Source organism: Micrasema longulum, unplaced genomic scaffold, assembly GCF_059751315.1.
Source record: "Micrasema longulum isolate JH-2025_06_02 unplaced genomic scaffold, ASM5975131v1 h1tg000226l, whole genome shotgun sequence".
Lineage (NCBI taxonomy): Eukaryota > Metazoa > Arthropoda > Insecta > Trichoptera > Brachycentridae > Micrasema > Micrasema longulum.
Window position 1 is genome coordinate 175,870 of NW_028277431.1, and position 16,566 is coordinate 192,435.

Consider the following 16,566-nt stretch of genomic DNA (forward strand, 5'->3'; position numbering starts at 1 on the left):
TACATTTCATTACGATTCACAGAAAGTATTATTAGTATTAATAATAAAGGGATATGCTATTGAATATACATAAGCGTAATCAGAGACTTTCAGAATTTCTCTAAAAAAAGTCTATTTCACCCACAATGAAATGGTTGCCTAAATGTTAAAACTTGATTGAGTATCAACTAAAGGTGTTAACAATAAAGGTGTACTGTCCCAAATTTTTAAAAATGTACTTTTATTATTATTTTTTTAGATGAAGATTTTATGTATAGCCCTTTCATATAAAACCAACTACACCATCAAAAAGTAGCAGAAAACCAATTTTATGAGGAAATGAAGGTGTTATATTATCACTAATTGTACTGGTGTTCAAAACTTTAATCCTAGATATCTCTGCTTTTTGTTTTTGTCACACAACACCTTTATCCACTTGTGTCTTCAATTATGTTTGGCCGCTACATATAATTATGTTATGTGCTCTACAGGTGGTTTTTCCAAACAGAAGTTAGAATCGGATCAGATCAAATAAATATTCTTTCACATAATATAATTATAGACTATTGGTATTATTTTATTAAATTTGTCTAAGATTATAATCTAAGGAGATTGACATCCAATAGGATAATGATAAATAACATATAAGTTGGATAAATTTTAAAGTAAAGATGTATTATATGTAATAATGCAAGATAGCAAAGATAAAATGGCAGAAAAGTTATAGTTTTAAACTTATATTATCATCGCCGATTTTGCCACGATGAATGTTTAACATTTTATTCATTCCCAAGTGGAAGAATCACAAATCGTCCTTAGTATGTGAAATCCACAGATAACATACACTTGGCAAATGTGTGTAATCTGTGGATATATTAATGATTATTGTATGCAGTTACAAAGTAGTCACATCATAGCACAACTCTGAATATGACCACTTAAGAAAGTTTTTGCCTCTTCGAGAGAAGAGACAAAAACTTTTGATAATTTTAAACATTCGCCATCAGATATTGAAATGCTAGTGGAATAATTAGATGATAAAGTAGTCATCTTTACATATGAGTACATATTAAAGTAAAAAAGTTTAATGGGGTAATGTAATTTACATTCTACATAAGGACAGTACGAAAAATGGTATAAATATGCTTATTTATATTAGAACGGGTAGGTATGTAAAAGAATTAATGTGTAACAGATAAATTCAGGTTGAAATGTTTATTTGTACAAAGTTAACAAGGAATTTCATTTCGAGTTCTCCTATGGAATTTTGGATAACTGCGTAGTTTATTATTATTCACACATTACATATGCGGAGAAGGAACACATTTGACTCCTCAGCATTGCAAAGATTAAAATAAAATCTTTAAAAATTATTATTTCTACCTAGCCAACTCTACAGAATAACAATTTAGATTGTAAGCTTCTCCTAATACCACAGTAATGCCCTTCCGATGCTCGACACAACCAATATGCGATGAGAACAATAATTGAAAAAAATAAAACAACAAACACAATCCAATACTTAAATAATAATTTACAAGTCTTTTTCCTCAAACTCGCATCAGAACACAATCACGTAATATTCAGTCACGACTCTTCCAAACTTCAGTTTTTAAGTTTGCGGCGGCCAATAATAAGTGTTGCTAAAGGATAAATTTAGACCAAACAAACACTACATTCTCCCGTACGTGGCGGACGGCCGGTCTGTGAAGAAGTTCTTGAGGATGAGAACTTGTCCGACCGTAATGCAGAAAATGGCCACACTCTCTCCGATGGACCACCAGTGCACTCTCTCGTTGATGTCCTCGGCTCGCTTCCTGCCCTGGGCCTCCCGCAACCGGTGGTGAGTTTGGAAATCTAGGATTTTATTCAGCGACTGGTGGATCTCTTGTGCTGATGATTCCAACTGAAAAATATAAGAAAATATTCATTTGAGACTGTTTTACTGAATCTTAACTTTGAACCGGGTTGTCCGTGTCCCGTTCAAATCCTACTCTATCACAACTTGGTTCCCATTTTTCCAGCACAAGTTATAGAGTTTTAGGAAATGGCCTGATTAAAATATTTGTAATTTTGAAAATAAATAATTGTGTTTTTATGATTTACCCGAATATATCAATTTTCAAAGAGTTGTAAATAACTCACTATTAGAAAATGGAATTCAAGTTGGGGTAGAGTGGGGTTCGAATCTCGGACCTATGATCCGTGAGCCATAGGACAACAACATGTTATGTGCTTAGCAGTAGCGTGCCTAGGGTTAACCAGTAAGGCAAGCCCATTATTTTTCACTTTTGTGAATACATGATGTACCTATAATTTTTTCACTTCTTACCATTCCCAGTTCAGTAAGCAGTAAGCACCCAGAAGGCATAATGAAGATAAACATTGTGTTGTAATAAGTGTGAAAATATGCATAAACGTAACTTTTGTAAGGGATAGCCATCACCTTTAAATATAGGAAATGTTCACTATAATAAAATATGTTTATATGAAAATTGTTCCTCAGATATCAACCATCACCAATGAGTACCATCACCATATTATGGCATGCATAGATTGCATAGTGTTTAATAATCATCATCGGAACTCATAAATACATACGTATAAATATAATAAGAAAGATTGATAAAGTGCATATTTGCAAAATAATATACGTAATATTATATATACATATAATACAACAAGAATGATTGATAAAGTATAAACATCAGTTTGGTATATTGTAGATAGGAAAACAAACAATTAATAATAACCCAAAAAAAACATATTTGCCCAAACATTATTATGAACTATGAATAAAGCTTTAATATTATAGAAAATGTATCCGTACCTAATATATTATATTTAAAATTAGACGAAAATAGCTGCGCAACGTGCTAAAATATTTTTATTTGTATTCTAAAGCGAACCGCCTATCTTTTTTCAAAAACGATTTTATAACATCCTCATAAAAAGTCACTGAACGTTTGAGAGCTGCTAATAGTTTTTTTTCTATGGCTATCATAGAGAGTTCGGAAAGGCGATTTTGTCCTTGTGTATTTCTTAAGTACGTGTGTATTCGTTTTAAAGCTGAGAATGCGCGTTCTGCTGAAGCACTTGTAGCTGGTATAGTAACCACCAAATGAGCTAACCTTAGCAACTCTGAAAATGCATCTTCGAGACTATTTTCGTTAATAAAATCTACAAGCTGAAAAACATTAAAATCTTTTAATTCCGAAGAAGAGTACAGACATATTAATTGATTTTTTAATGATTGTTTATCAAAATAATTACCGTAGTGTAATTCTAAAGATTCAAATTCACTATTTGGAAAATTCAGTTTATACCCGTCGTAAAGTTTGTTGTTTAGCAATTGAAAAAAATGGAGTTTGAATAATTCAGAATATCTATCATTAATTTCGGAAGATATGTTATCAATAATTTGGATGAAAATTCTTTTGTATTCCGTACGAGCACATGATACATTTCGTCTTAAGCGAGGGGCAGAATTATTTTGCGATGCAACGACATATATTTTATCAAATTGAGATTGAAAATCAGTACTCAACCATTTATGAAATTCCTTTATCTTATTGCTGCAGTAACCCACGTCGACTTGCGATTTTTGTATGATATTATACAAACTATCGGTTTTTTCAAATATTACGTGAAATACTTCCAAGAAAAAATTAAAATTAAAAGATTTTAAAGAATTATAAAAAGATTCCACGGACAAATTTGTATCACCTTCCCATTGCTGAGGATTGTCAGCCATTTCAGTAAATAAGTCAATAAGATTATTTTTTTGTTCAAATATAATATTTACAGTACGCGATGAGTACGCCCAACGAGTTGCAGAAATGTGTGGTATTTTTTTACTGCAAAATTTATCGTAATAAGCAGATCTTTTTGTACTGTTGCTAAAAAAATGAACCAAAGCCTGAAGGGCAGAAAAAAATGAACTGACTTCGCCAATTCTGCTACAAGACTTGGATAAAACTAAATTTAATATATGGGCATTACACCAAATATAAATAGCCTGAGGACAAAACTCTTTAATTTTTTGTTGCACTCCGTTTCTTACTCCAGACATGACGTTTGCGCCATCGTAGCTTTGCGCAACTAATTTATTTTTGCAGTCATAAATATTTATGTAATGCATAATAATCTCAGCAAGTACATCTGCGGTTCGATTTTCGGACACGTCAATAAATCCTAAAAATCGATCATGTATATCATTTCCAGAGAAATATCTAAATATCATACATAATTGTTCTTTATTACTAATATCTGGCGTTTCATCTATAATTACTGAAACAAAAGTAGACATTTTTATTTCCGATTCTATTCGATTTTTCATTACTTCCGATACGCTGCAAATAATATCGTTTTGTATTTTATTAGACAGGTAACTGGGACCCTGTTTGTTGCTTTGCAGCATATGTTTCTCTAAAACAAGATCATATTTAGACAGCAATGAAACGAGCTCTAGGAAATTGCCTCTATTCAGTGATGTTTCGGACTCATCGTGCCCCCTAAAAGGAAGCTCTTGTTGACCTAGATGGCACACAACATCGACTAAACGCTGAAAAACACTTCGATTATGGTCTACTTTCAAATTATGTCTAATTATCTCCTCAGATAATTGCCGAGATATGGAAGTTTCTATTCTTTGTTTACCGAAATTATGGAAACATATTACAGCGTTCAAATGCTTATGTGTATTTTGATGTCTTTTTATGGCGTTTGTTAAATTGTTTAAATCATCATAACCGGCAGAATTCCATACATTTTTGTCGTTGGAAAAAAAAACGCAATACCAACAAAATAATTTATTTAAATGAGAGCAACCGGCAATCCAACGAGTTTTGTATACTGATCGATTAAAATTCCTTTTATGTAATTTAACAGTTTGGGATATTTTCAAATCAGGAGTAGGTCTTTGAGATGTAATCATTTCTTTTTTTAAAATGAAATTCAATGCGCTCACCTTTCCATTATAAATTAATTCCTTCAAACACTTTAAATCAGCACACGGGACGATGGCAGTATCCGAACTCATTATGACGCTTGAACGAAAACGTGCAAAAATAATAAGAAAACTTATTCAAATCTTAATAATTCCTAAAATAAGCGTGTTTAATTATGTATTTCGAACTCTTCAAAGGCGTAAAACTAGTTGATAACAGTTTGACGGAAGAGCATATGAACAGAAACAGATAACAATAATGAAATTCGTTCGATACAAGTGAATTGTGAAGCGCTTTCTTGTAGCTAAGTTCACGTTAATGAAGCGGGCTTCAAAATTCCATACAAAATGCCATGTGTGTACCACATTTTATGATTTAAAGTTGTGTTTTTATGCCAAAAGTCTGATACATTTTACTAGAACCAGAAGCCTGTACTGAACCCAATAAGAGTGAGCGAGACTCAACGAGATGGCTACACTTGTATCGTCTGCACCTAACAGATACGGAGAAAGGTTCGGATTTCCTCGGCTATGCTCGGTTCGTGTCGGCCAAATGCTTCTAATGTATGATTCGAACGCTGACGAACGCGCGATAATTTGAAAACGACGATGCATTAATAACGTATTTTTAATTATTTGATTCAGATTTCGTAATTTTTCTTTGGAGTTGTTAGGCAAGCCGGGCTTATGGGCTTCTATGGAAATACCGCCACTGGTGCTTAGATACCTAACCCAATATATTGCGAAAATGCAAATGACAAAATAAAACATTTTTTAATGTTAACACATTGTATTTTCAAACAGTAAAACCTTATTTTACAACCAGAGATAAGATACTTGTGTATGATAAGAAATTTGCATGTTTATGGATTAAAACATTATTATTTTGCAGTTATTGTGCATTTATTGGTACAAAAGATAATAACTTCTAAAAACTATATTTAATGGCTATTTCCATTGGAGTTATAAATGTTCACTACTTCTAAACATCTGTATCAACATTTAACATATGTAATCCAATGATAACTGCTGTTTTAATAATAGACGGAAAAGCAACTGTTATCCGAAGTAAAAAAAAAAGACATTTGATTCCGCTTAATGACATACATAGTTTGTCATTTAGTTTTTTTTATATTTACATGTTCATGATGTGAAAAACTTCAAGGTTAACTTGACAACTACAAATAACTTTAAAAAAAAAAACATAATTCAATTAAAAGTAAAACTAAAGGAATTTATTTTATGTCTCATTCACATAGTATTTTTTAAGTCAGTAGATTTTTTATTTTATTTATTTATTTGTACTTTTACAGTGTATGTATTGCATTTTTTACACTAATAAATGATAATGTTCCCTCACTGGGCTGTCCCGTGCTGAGGGAGACATTTTACATAATTTTGAAACATACCTTATTAAATATAATTAAAGTCGTATCAAATTCATATAAAACGTAAAAAAAACACATAAAAACTCACAAATAAAAACATATTTCTACCTTTTTAAAACTCTTCTAAATCAAGTACAGATCAATTATATTTTCCTTTATCTATTTATATACCTATTAATATAATACAAAAAACTGGCAATGAATATGTCTCATATTCTAATATATTTAAGTTATCACTACCCAACTACAAAATAAAGTTACAGATATAATCTTGACAAAAAGAGGAAATCAACTTCATTAGATCAGGTTAAAAGAGTTATAAAGACCCTCTTTTAATAACATATTATGTAAATGGCATATATAACTAAATAAATAACTAAGTCCATAATGCAATACTTGAATATATATATTTTTTTACTATTCACTTTTCAAGATCTGAATCATATTATTATTATTGCGGAGTTATAAGTAGCTCAGACAGAAGAATATTGGAGAATCTAGATTCTGCTGGGCGTAAAAATGGTATGTACATAATATATCAAATCAATTATTTGAACCTTCCAAATATTGCAGTGCAACTGAGATGTTCGTAACTGGTCGGGTGTTGGTTCTCTTTCGCTACCCCATTTCACCAGAGAGTATGCAGGCTACGGTAGTCCTTGTAAGCTCCACAAACACTCTTCTTTAACCCGTGTCGGATTGTGGTCCCGTGGCTAGTGTTGCGGACTCACGGGCCGGAGGTCCGAGGTTCAAACCCCACTCTACCCCAACTTGATTTCCATTTTCTAATAGTGAGTTATTTACAACTCGTTGAAAATGGCCACCAAAATTGAAATATTAGGGTAAATTATAAGAACGCTAATATTTCTTTTCTATTAAAAAAAAACCCACAGGGTCATATTGTTTTTTATGTAAATTTATCTTTAACACATTTGCGGACTTGTTTTTCTCATAGGATCCACTCATATGGACACATTTTAAAACTTTCTTATTTTTTGGAATATTTCAATTCCGATTGGACCATAGTTGATGGTTTGAAGTAAATCTTATTTGACTAATATACTAGGATAGTTTCATCGCTGACTATTTTTAAAGGGACACAATATCTCCTACCATATAATTACTTCAATTTCACATAGGCTATAGATGTCTTTTCACTACCAATGTCTTTTATACTGACGGCAGTTGGCGTGACCGTGAACATGTTAGTTCTTGTTTATTAATGTATGATTTTTTTTAACCTGTTAACTGAGTATGTCAAAATATTCCGTCAAGACCTTAAAACAATTACTCTATAGTGGGCGTGATGATTTACAGTTTATTTTGTTTGTTAATATAATATATTTAGGTGTCGAGTTGCGCTGACTCGCCGGATGTGTTTATTATGTTTGATTTCAAATTTTGATATTCTCTCTACAGGTGAAAAGTACTGCTGGTCATTATGATTTCTTGAATTTTCAATAAAGGTAATCATCACAATCTGCGCTGCGTTTTCTTTTTCTATTATGTTGTTGACAAAAGGTCTGCCCGTGGCGAAACTACGAGACCTACCTTTCATCAAGTGTTTACTATGAGCTTGATGACGTATTTCGTCGCTGCTATGTTTACTATGGGCGTGACGAAATAATCCCTAATCAAATAGAAATAAATTCCCGTTGCACATACACACTTTTTATCAAACGCAAAACTAAATTCCCCAGTTAAAGATGATATGATAAAATTGGCCCTGACCCAGACTGTTTTACTGGAACATAAATAGATTGCCCAAAACTGAGAGGTTTCTCTTTAAAGTAGTTACCTGCGTTAGGACTGTGGCATGCTCTCCGACTCCAGGTAGGGCGGGTTCAGGGCCCGCCTGGAAGTCCATGTACACCACCTTGTGGGAGAATGTACTGAATTCATTGCTAAAGCAAGCAGTGTAAATACCTGAACAAAAAAAAACCAACAAAAAATTTAGGTCTCTGTTACATATACACGCAGTAGGTATTACATCATAAATTTATACTTTTTATATTCCATAGGGTGGCCATAAGTTAAGCAAATCGACAGGTATAGTTCAATGTCACAATCCCACATTCACCTAATTTTACAGGAGAGGGTAGAAACGTTTTCGCTCTTGTCTTTATTAGTAAATTACCTTGATTTAATTTTTAATATTATAGGTTGGCATTGTTTTTAAGCGGGATTGGACATATTGTGTCCTAATTTTTGGAGCATTGATCTTATCTCAAATATTTTTGTGGGCTACATTTTGCCAGTACAAGAATAATACAGTTTTAAGCAGTTTTGCTTACTTAAGTAATTTTTGTATTTTTTGTGGGTTGCGACATATTGCACTATAACCGTTGAAATGATTTGTTTGTATAATTTATCTTTTTTTTTCAATCAATATATTTTGTTGACATTGTAACAATTTTAAGTATATTTTGAGTATGCCAAAATCTTTATAGGATTACTGGATTTTTTAAATCATCTTAGAATTTTATTTTATTCTTTTCTGTCCAAAAGATAGCCACCTCCGGCATTGCTGCAAGCTTCAAAACCAAAACACGATTTGATGATTCTGCTTACTTTTTTAGACAAAAGAATTAACTGGACTGAGGATGTCATTTTTTTAATGTTCTCAATGCTTAATATGCTTCCACAGAGAATAAAGATAATAGGTAATAAAGAAATTAAAATTTGGCCGAAGCACATTAACAAAGACAAAAATAATCAAACAGCGTTCATTCCTTTTCAAAACAGGTTATATAAGGAGGAAGACTCTTATAATAATTTTGTTTTTTTAATAAATGTTTCTCATAGTATAATAATAAATATGTAAATAAATTATGGCCTATTTTTCTTGCGATATTAAACATTAAAAATAAATGGATATAATCTTACCATCTACTGGGGCCACAAACGTGTGGGAGTCAAATTGCATTTTTATTTGTTTATATAAAACTTCTTTAGTGGGAGATTCAAGTATAACGTCCACATCATACTGGCCACCGGTGACGACCTAAAGTCATTGGAAAAGTCATTAATATTTACTTATAAAAAATGTTTTATTTTTATAAGTTTCAAATGAATCTTAATTTCAGTACTATGACCTATTACACAAATACGTAAATAAGATACTGTAAAACTAAGGACATAAGTACGGTACCACCATTTTGGTGTTTTTTGTTTTTACAGCATTTTTGTAGGGAAGGATATTTATTGTAGACAGTATAGTGCGTTTGAATGCTTCATAACCCGACGTTAATGTGTCAGTGCCTGTCGGTAAATCAAGTAAACATAGAAATTTTAGTTGTGTTAGTAGGGACACTATAATGATTTACATGAACACTTATTGTTACGCACACATAAATCAGAGGGTACTGCATATTTTAATGGATTGTATAATCTATTATTAACTTATTCTTTGTACAATTATTTTGATAGTTTTACTTAAATATGTTAAGGAAAAACTAAATTTTAAAGCGTTCATGATTCAAGATGGTGCATTATAAAAACAGTACTATATTTAAGGAAATATCATTATTGCTACTGAATTTAATTAACTTGATTGTGGTAACCGGGCTGTGGTCGAACCCCACTTTACGACAACTTGATTTCCATTTTGAAAAGCGAGTTATTTACAACTCGTTGCAAATGCCCCTCAAAATTGAAATATTTGGGTACATAATATAAGAATGCATAATAATGCACAATATGTCTTATAAAATTTGGTGGTATTTATTACCCACACATTTAACGCTAGTACTTAACATTATTATAACCAAGGGTAACATAAGGATAATGAAATATTATTCTAATAAGCTCACATATTAAGTTTTATTTGGTAAAATAATAACTAAGCAATTGAATTAGTATTACAGAACTTCACTAAGCAATGGTCAAATCAGGTGGAAATAAAGTCACATTGTGTTAGGTTGAACTTAATTTATTATGATTCATTCACGAAGCAAAAATATAATCATTTACGAACCCTGCCAGGTTTATTCGTTAATGTGGCTTTCAATGAAATAATTAATGACAAGTATTTACACTGCCTAACCCCTAAATCGTTGCTTATCGATTGTAAATAGAAAGGCCCGATTAAACATTATAGTGCATATAAGAAACTAAAGGTAGGTTTATATCAGACAGAAATACATAAAATCGTTACATGAAAGAGTTGTACATTACCTGAAATTCTAAAGTCGCCGAAGTATTTTTCTGAATTTCTTGGTAGAAACATTCTCTAGCATTATCCGGCAATTCGAATGTCAATTCTACGCCACCGGAATAATCTAAATAAAGAAGCGATATGAACAGAAAACATCCCGTCCAGAGCTTCATTTTTAATAATTTTCTGTTATCAAGAAACAGAAGATCCCACAATTTGACACATAATACACCGCCACTGATATGAAGCTAGCTGCGTATAATTCGAACGTGGCCGGAAGCATCGACAAGAAATTGAAAAGCGCAATATTTGAATATATATTTTTAAACATTAAAAAAATCCTGTTAGGAATAAAATTTTTGCACAAAATTAATTTCGTAATTTTAAGTAATGTTTTGGTTTCATAAAAGTTTTTTTTTATTATACTATTTAAAATTTTACACAATAAAACGAAAATTATCAACTATGACCGGAATGTGACGTTTCTAGATCTGACTAGACTATTTCGAACTTCCGAAGTGTTAGCAACTTCGTGTTGGTTGGGTTGACGGCCGGTGAAATAAACGAAACATCATGATTTTGTCAAATTTTTATAAAGGTGAATTGTTTGTTCTATCTTTCGCTATTTTACTCGTTTGCGAATGTTCCGAAGTGCCGAGACCTCGTGGGGTTTCTATTTCGAGAGCTCCTTTGTATGCCCCTGGTAAGAATTTTACCTGTTTCGACGGTTCCCTGACCATTCCTTTCAATCAAGTCAACGACGATTACTGCGATTGTTTCGATGGCAGCGACGAACCCGGGACGTCGGCGTGCCTTAACGGCGTTTTCCATTGCACCAACGCCGGGCACAGGCCTCTCAACATACCCAGCTCGAGAGTGAACGACGGAATCTGCGACTGCTGCGATGCCTCGGACGAGTACGCGCGACCGGACTCCGAGTGCGTCAACACCTGCAGTGAGATGGGCAGGGAGGCGCGGCTGGAGGCGCTCCGGCGGGCCGAGCTGCTCAAGGCCGGCAGTCAGCTGCGGGCGGAGGTCATACGGAAGGGCGGCGTCCTCAAGCGCGAGATGGAGGAGAGGATACAGGAGCTGGAGAAGAACAAGCAAGAGGCCGAGCTGCTGGCGGGCGAGAAGGGGAGGCTCAAGGACGACGCGGAGACTGCGGAGAACGCAGCTCTAAAGCAGTACAGGGACGCCGAGGAGGCAGAGCGCAAGATCCGGGAAGCGGAGGAGGCCGAAGCGAACGCTAGGGAGGCTGAGGAAATATTCGAGAAGTTTGATTCTGATAAAAATGGCCTTCTGAGTATCGCGGAAATCCAAACTCGGTCCACTTTTGATAAGGATAGAAACGGAGAGGTGTCGGAAGAGGAAGCCCGTTTCTTTTTAGCGGAAAATGACGAAATTTCCTTGGTCGATTTTCCAGAGAAATCCTGGCCTCTCATCAAACCCTATCTCATGATAGAAGGAGGAACTTTCAAGCCACCGGCAACTTCTGAAGTAGAAGATATGGCCGAGGGAAATGACGGAGAGGATTCGGAGGACGACCCCAACAGGGAGAGCTCGGAAGGAGAAGAGGATGTGGAAGATGAGGAAGCGGCGGAAAAGGAAGCGGTGGACGAAGCCGCTTCCGAGGATGATCACCCCGAGCCCGACCCTCGGTACGACGAAGAGACGCAGCACCTCGTGAGAATAGCCACCGAAGCCCGTTCCAAATATTCCGAGGCCGATAGAGCCGTACGAGACATTGAAAATGAAATTCAAAACATCAAAGAATCTCTCGAGAAGGACTACGGGCCTCAGGAGGAATTTGCAACACTCGCAGGGCAATGTCTGGAATATACAGACAGAGAGTACCTTTACAAATTGTGCCCCTTCGACAGGGCGACTCAGCAGCCGAAGAACGGGGGCTCCGAGACTCGCCTGGGCACTTGGGGGGAGTGGGTAGGCGAGGGTAACCGCTACAGCGCCATGCTGTACTCTCAGGGCACGGCGTGCTGGAACGGTCCAAACCGCTCGGCCAGAATCAACATACACTGCGGTCTGGAGAACAGTGTTACTGCTGTATCAGAACCTAATCGATGTGAATATGTGTTTGAAATGAATACTCCAGCCGCGTGTGTAGAAGATAATTCAGACAATTCTCAACACTCGCACGACGAGCTTTAGTAAAATTATTGTAGACTTTTGTTGTTTTTGTATATTGTTCAACTAGTGAAAACTGGAAAGTGTATGTATATGAAACTGAACTGAGGGTGTTAAGATGTGTTAAAAGACTTAAATGTTTTTGCCAATTCCTACAGCACATTCCTAACGCATTTAAAATGTTATACTTACTTGAATATTGTGTTATATATTTCTTACATTTTTTTTTTGTAAAAATGTTTTTTTTTTTACAATATTTTCTATTGATATTTAAGTAAAATAATCTTATTTTTTGCGTAGTTTTTTGGTAATGGTTTTGACATTATTGATGACCAACTTGAAAGATTTGTGTGAAAACTTAGCAGTATTAGTGAAAACGGTCACAAAAGTTAAATCTTTTATTATATTGCACTTTCAACCATGCTCGAGGGAACTCGGTAGTACACTTTGTCATAAATGACAGTCTGTTTTCAGCTGATCAAATTAGCCATTGTGGAGACACAACTACTTAAGAATACTTTTCAGTACTTGGAAAATGGAAAGAGAAAGAAAGGAAGGACGGGTAGGGTTATTAATACTATTTTGATAAATTAAACATCACATTAGTTTGAATTTGATAATCTTTTATAAATAATATCAATAATTACTTTGTATAATAAATTACAATTTTTACAAATGTGTGTTTTTATTATGATATAAAAAATAAGTAATAAATGCAAATCTGAGGGACATTACCATTTCTCAATTGAAAAAATTGGACTTTGATTAAAATTATTATGAAGATACCCAATTCTTCTGAGAATGTTCATAGAATGAATCGACCATAGAACATATAGTTTTTTTCTGCTAAAGATCGACTATTCAATAATTTTGTATAAAATGGAAAAGCACCAAGTGCTGAGGTTGAATAAGTCTATCTCGTTGCATTTTTATCTATAACTAATCCTTATGAAATGTTAGACTGTAATCTAAGTACAATATGCTACTTACATAAATTAGAATGACTTTAATACATATTAAAAAAAATAAAATTGTAATGCAAGGGTAATGAGTGAATTTTTTAAAAGGATAGTCAAATATTTTGATTTGTGTTGGTGTTGGTAAATTATTGCATAGAATTTAATATTATATTACCACCATATGCAGAAAATCATCTTTAAGCTATCTTCTTTGCAGTACCTACTTTACATCTTGCAATCTTTACAGAAATAGAGGAGTGATTTAAAAGGGCCGTATTTCCATTTGCTAAAAAAATATAGATAATTACTGGTAATAGATTATATAATTTATAGACAATATTTGAGTGTATGTTTTCTAAAATATATTGGTGGCCTCCACAGGTGTAGTGGTTAAGATGCTCGACTCGCACACGGGAAGAAGGAAATACAATAATTAAATGTGATTTTTCTCAAACCTCGGTGTTCTATGGTGTAATTCTCCACTGTAATTGGGTCTTCTGGCCGGTTGTGGTGTAAAAAAATGGAAATTAGACTTTATATAAGTGATATTGCCATGAGAGGTTGTCTTTTTAATTGATTGAAATTTGACATTGGCATAAAATAAGATACCTATAAACTTTTTGTAAATTCCAATTCACAGAAATGCATATTTTTCCTGTAAATATCTACTTTTTATTATATTGGAGAAATAATCAATTGATAACCTCATATATTATGAACACATTCTAAATTAATATTTCAATTATAAAATTACTTTATAGAAAATAAATAAGCAAATTTAAAAAAATAAAAACACAACATTGGAATATGAATTTGAGTAGTGTAATACCAATTAAAAAAAGGTCAGTCTTTGTGTTTGGTGCATACTGATATTTTTATGTATGAATATACGAGTATATAATTTAATTTAGAACATATGTTTACGTCACCAGCTTAAGGAGCAAGAAACCCGACAAATATTTATTGTAAAATGTATGCGAAATATTGAGCAAACATGGAAAAAATATTATTTTTTTTATCACAAGCAAAATATCTATGATACACTAAAGGAAGCACGCAATCATAAAATGCCTACATAATTTTATTCTATTGAGTTGTAAGAATTTGATTAAATTTAGAACTGAAATTATGGAGGAGCAAATTCATGCAATTTTAAAATTATTTAAAATATTTAAATAACTAGATAAGGAATATGAAGTAATCAAAATTTTGTGTTCCTTTTACATTCTGCGGCGTTAAACTTTATATCACCTTTCTTAACACATAGAGTAAAGAGTGAGACGTGAGTATAAGTTTACGCGCTGAGGATATGTAACCGTAATTCCATTCTCAAAACACGGATGAGCGCTGCTTCTAGTACGTAGAACAATATATTGTAGTTCTATGCATATAATATGCCTTGGCAAAATATTACTCTTATTTAGGTCAAATTAATTTGAAAGCGTTTGCAACATTTTAAAATAAATTAGAAATTTCAGTGAATTTAGAATAAAAATTTTAACAATTTTTTTTTTTTAAACTTTTAACCACGGAAAAGTACTTAAAAAGAGGAAAAAACAATATCACTCTACCCACGGTTGTCAATTGAATATGTATAGGTAATTTACATTAAATATTAGGATTTGAATCAGTACATATCAACTTTTAAACACAAGGACATATTGTATTAAATGTCAAAGAAAAACAGCAAACTCTAGAGTACGTATTTTTACATTCTTGCACAAGTTAGTATTGTTACCATAATTTGGCAATTATTGCGGAAAACATTCACCATAATAGTACTGATGTTTGGAGATGTATAATATATATTATCTATTTGTTTTTTTTGTTACTTAATACATACAAACTGCGTTACTTCTACTTCTAAAAAAGCCAATTGTATCATTCAATGTACACATATAAAACACTATCATGTTAACAAAAAAGACGCCTGTATTTGAAATATATTCTGCAAGGTCTTGTTATGAGATATACAGTAAGTCTACTTATCACATTTGCAATAAATCTAATTGTATTAATTATAGAGCGGCTGTGATCAGAGCTAATTTTAACGTGTTTAGGTTTGTGAGAACTTTGAACATTCAAATAATACTGTGTCGAATTTTGGTGGTTTTATATACCTGCGCTGCGATTATGAACGCTATGTTCATGGGTACATATCGAGACGGTATAAACTAACATCGATAGTTACATACCAAAATGTGTATATTTGTATGAAAATTCAAATATCTTCGTCGGTAACCTGTATATGAACACATTTAGAAAAAAAATGGTATACATATTCAATTTTTCATACAGAAATCTTAATGTTACTCTTTTGATAAAATTTAAGATAAATTTTAATTTCCCATTAGAATACGGACCCTGGAACATGAGACATGCTAAGCAAGATTGTTAAAAACATGTTTGATTAATGTCTCAGGCTATTTTCTAAATGGTGGAATATATGGCGGAAACATATTATGCATTAATATTAGGTATAAGAAATTTGATCTCATTGAAACGAAAAATCATAGTGATAAAAATTCACTATGAATTTATAATTTGCGCAGTAAAGAACAATCAAGGAATACAGAGTACATCCTGCACTGGATCTGATGGGCCTTTAGCGCCAGGAATATACTAGCATATTATTCCCCCCTCCCTAAAGTAAGCAAGTGTCTGGTTCTTTGTGTCAACTGAACCCATGGTCCGGCTCTAAGTTCATTTTTTATAAATATTAAATAGTTGCAGTTTAATCGAAGGAGATATTTTTCAGTGAAAACAGGACTGGTAAATCTATTTTTGCATGTCAAAGTTTTTATAAAAATAAAGTTTCCTTTCTATTGTTATTTAAATAATTTCCGATACAAATGACGACTGAACACTATATTTGGAGTTAGTGAAAATATAATTGATGATTTAAATATTGTTATTAACTTTAGAAAACATTTAAAATCATATCTTAGATTTTAATTAGCAAATAACCTCACATACACATTCCATCCTATGTTT

The 16,566-nt window shown here is 33.0% G+C and overlaps 2 protein-coding genes across 2 annotated transcripts; one reads left to right on the forward strand and one right to left on the reverse strand.

Annotated features, from left to right (window-relative positions):
• Positions 1-1,179: 1,179 nt before the first annotated feature.
• On the reverse strand, positions 1,180-10,731 carry p24-1 (transmembrane emp24 domain-containing protein). Its single transcript, XM_088243752.1, has 4 exons — positions 10,492-10,731; positions 9,202-9,319; positions 8,114-8,241; positions 1,180-1,885 (listed from the first exon to the last, which is right to left on the reverse strand). Exons 1-4 carry the CDS (start codon positions 10,642-10,644, stop codon positions 1,652-1,654), a joined length of 633 nt encoding a protein of 210 aa, XP_088099878.1. The 5' UTR covers positions 10,645-10,731; the 3' UTR covers positions 1,180-1,651.
• A 241-nt stretch (positions 10,732-10,972) lies between these two features.
• GCS2beta (glucosidase 2 subunit beta) lies at positions 10,973-13,149 on the forward strand. Its single transcript, XM_088243746.1, has one exon. It carries the CDS (start codon positions 11,045-11,047, stop codon positions 12,635-12,637), a length of 1,593 nt encoding a protein of 530 aa, XP_088099872.1. The 5' UTR covers positions 10,973-11,044; the 3' UTR covers positions 12,638-13,149.
• Positions 13,150-16,566: the final 3,417 nt, after the last annotated feature.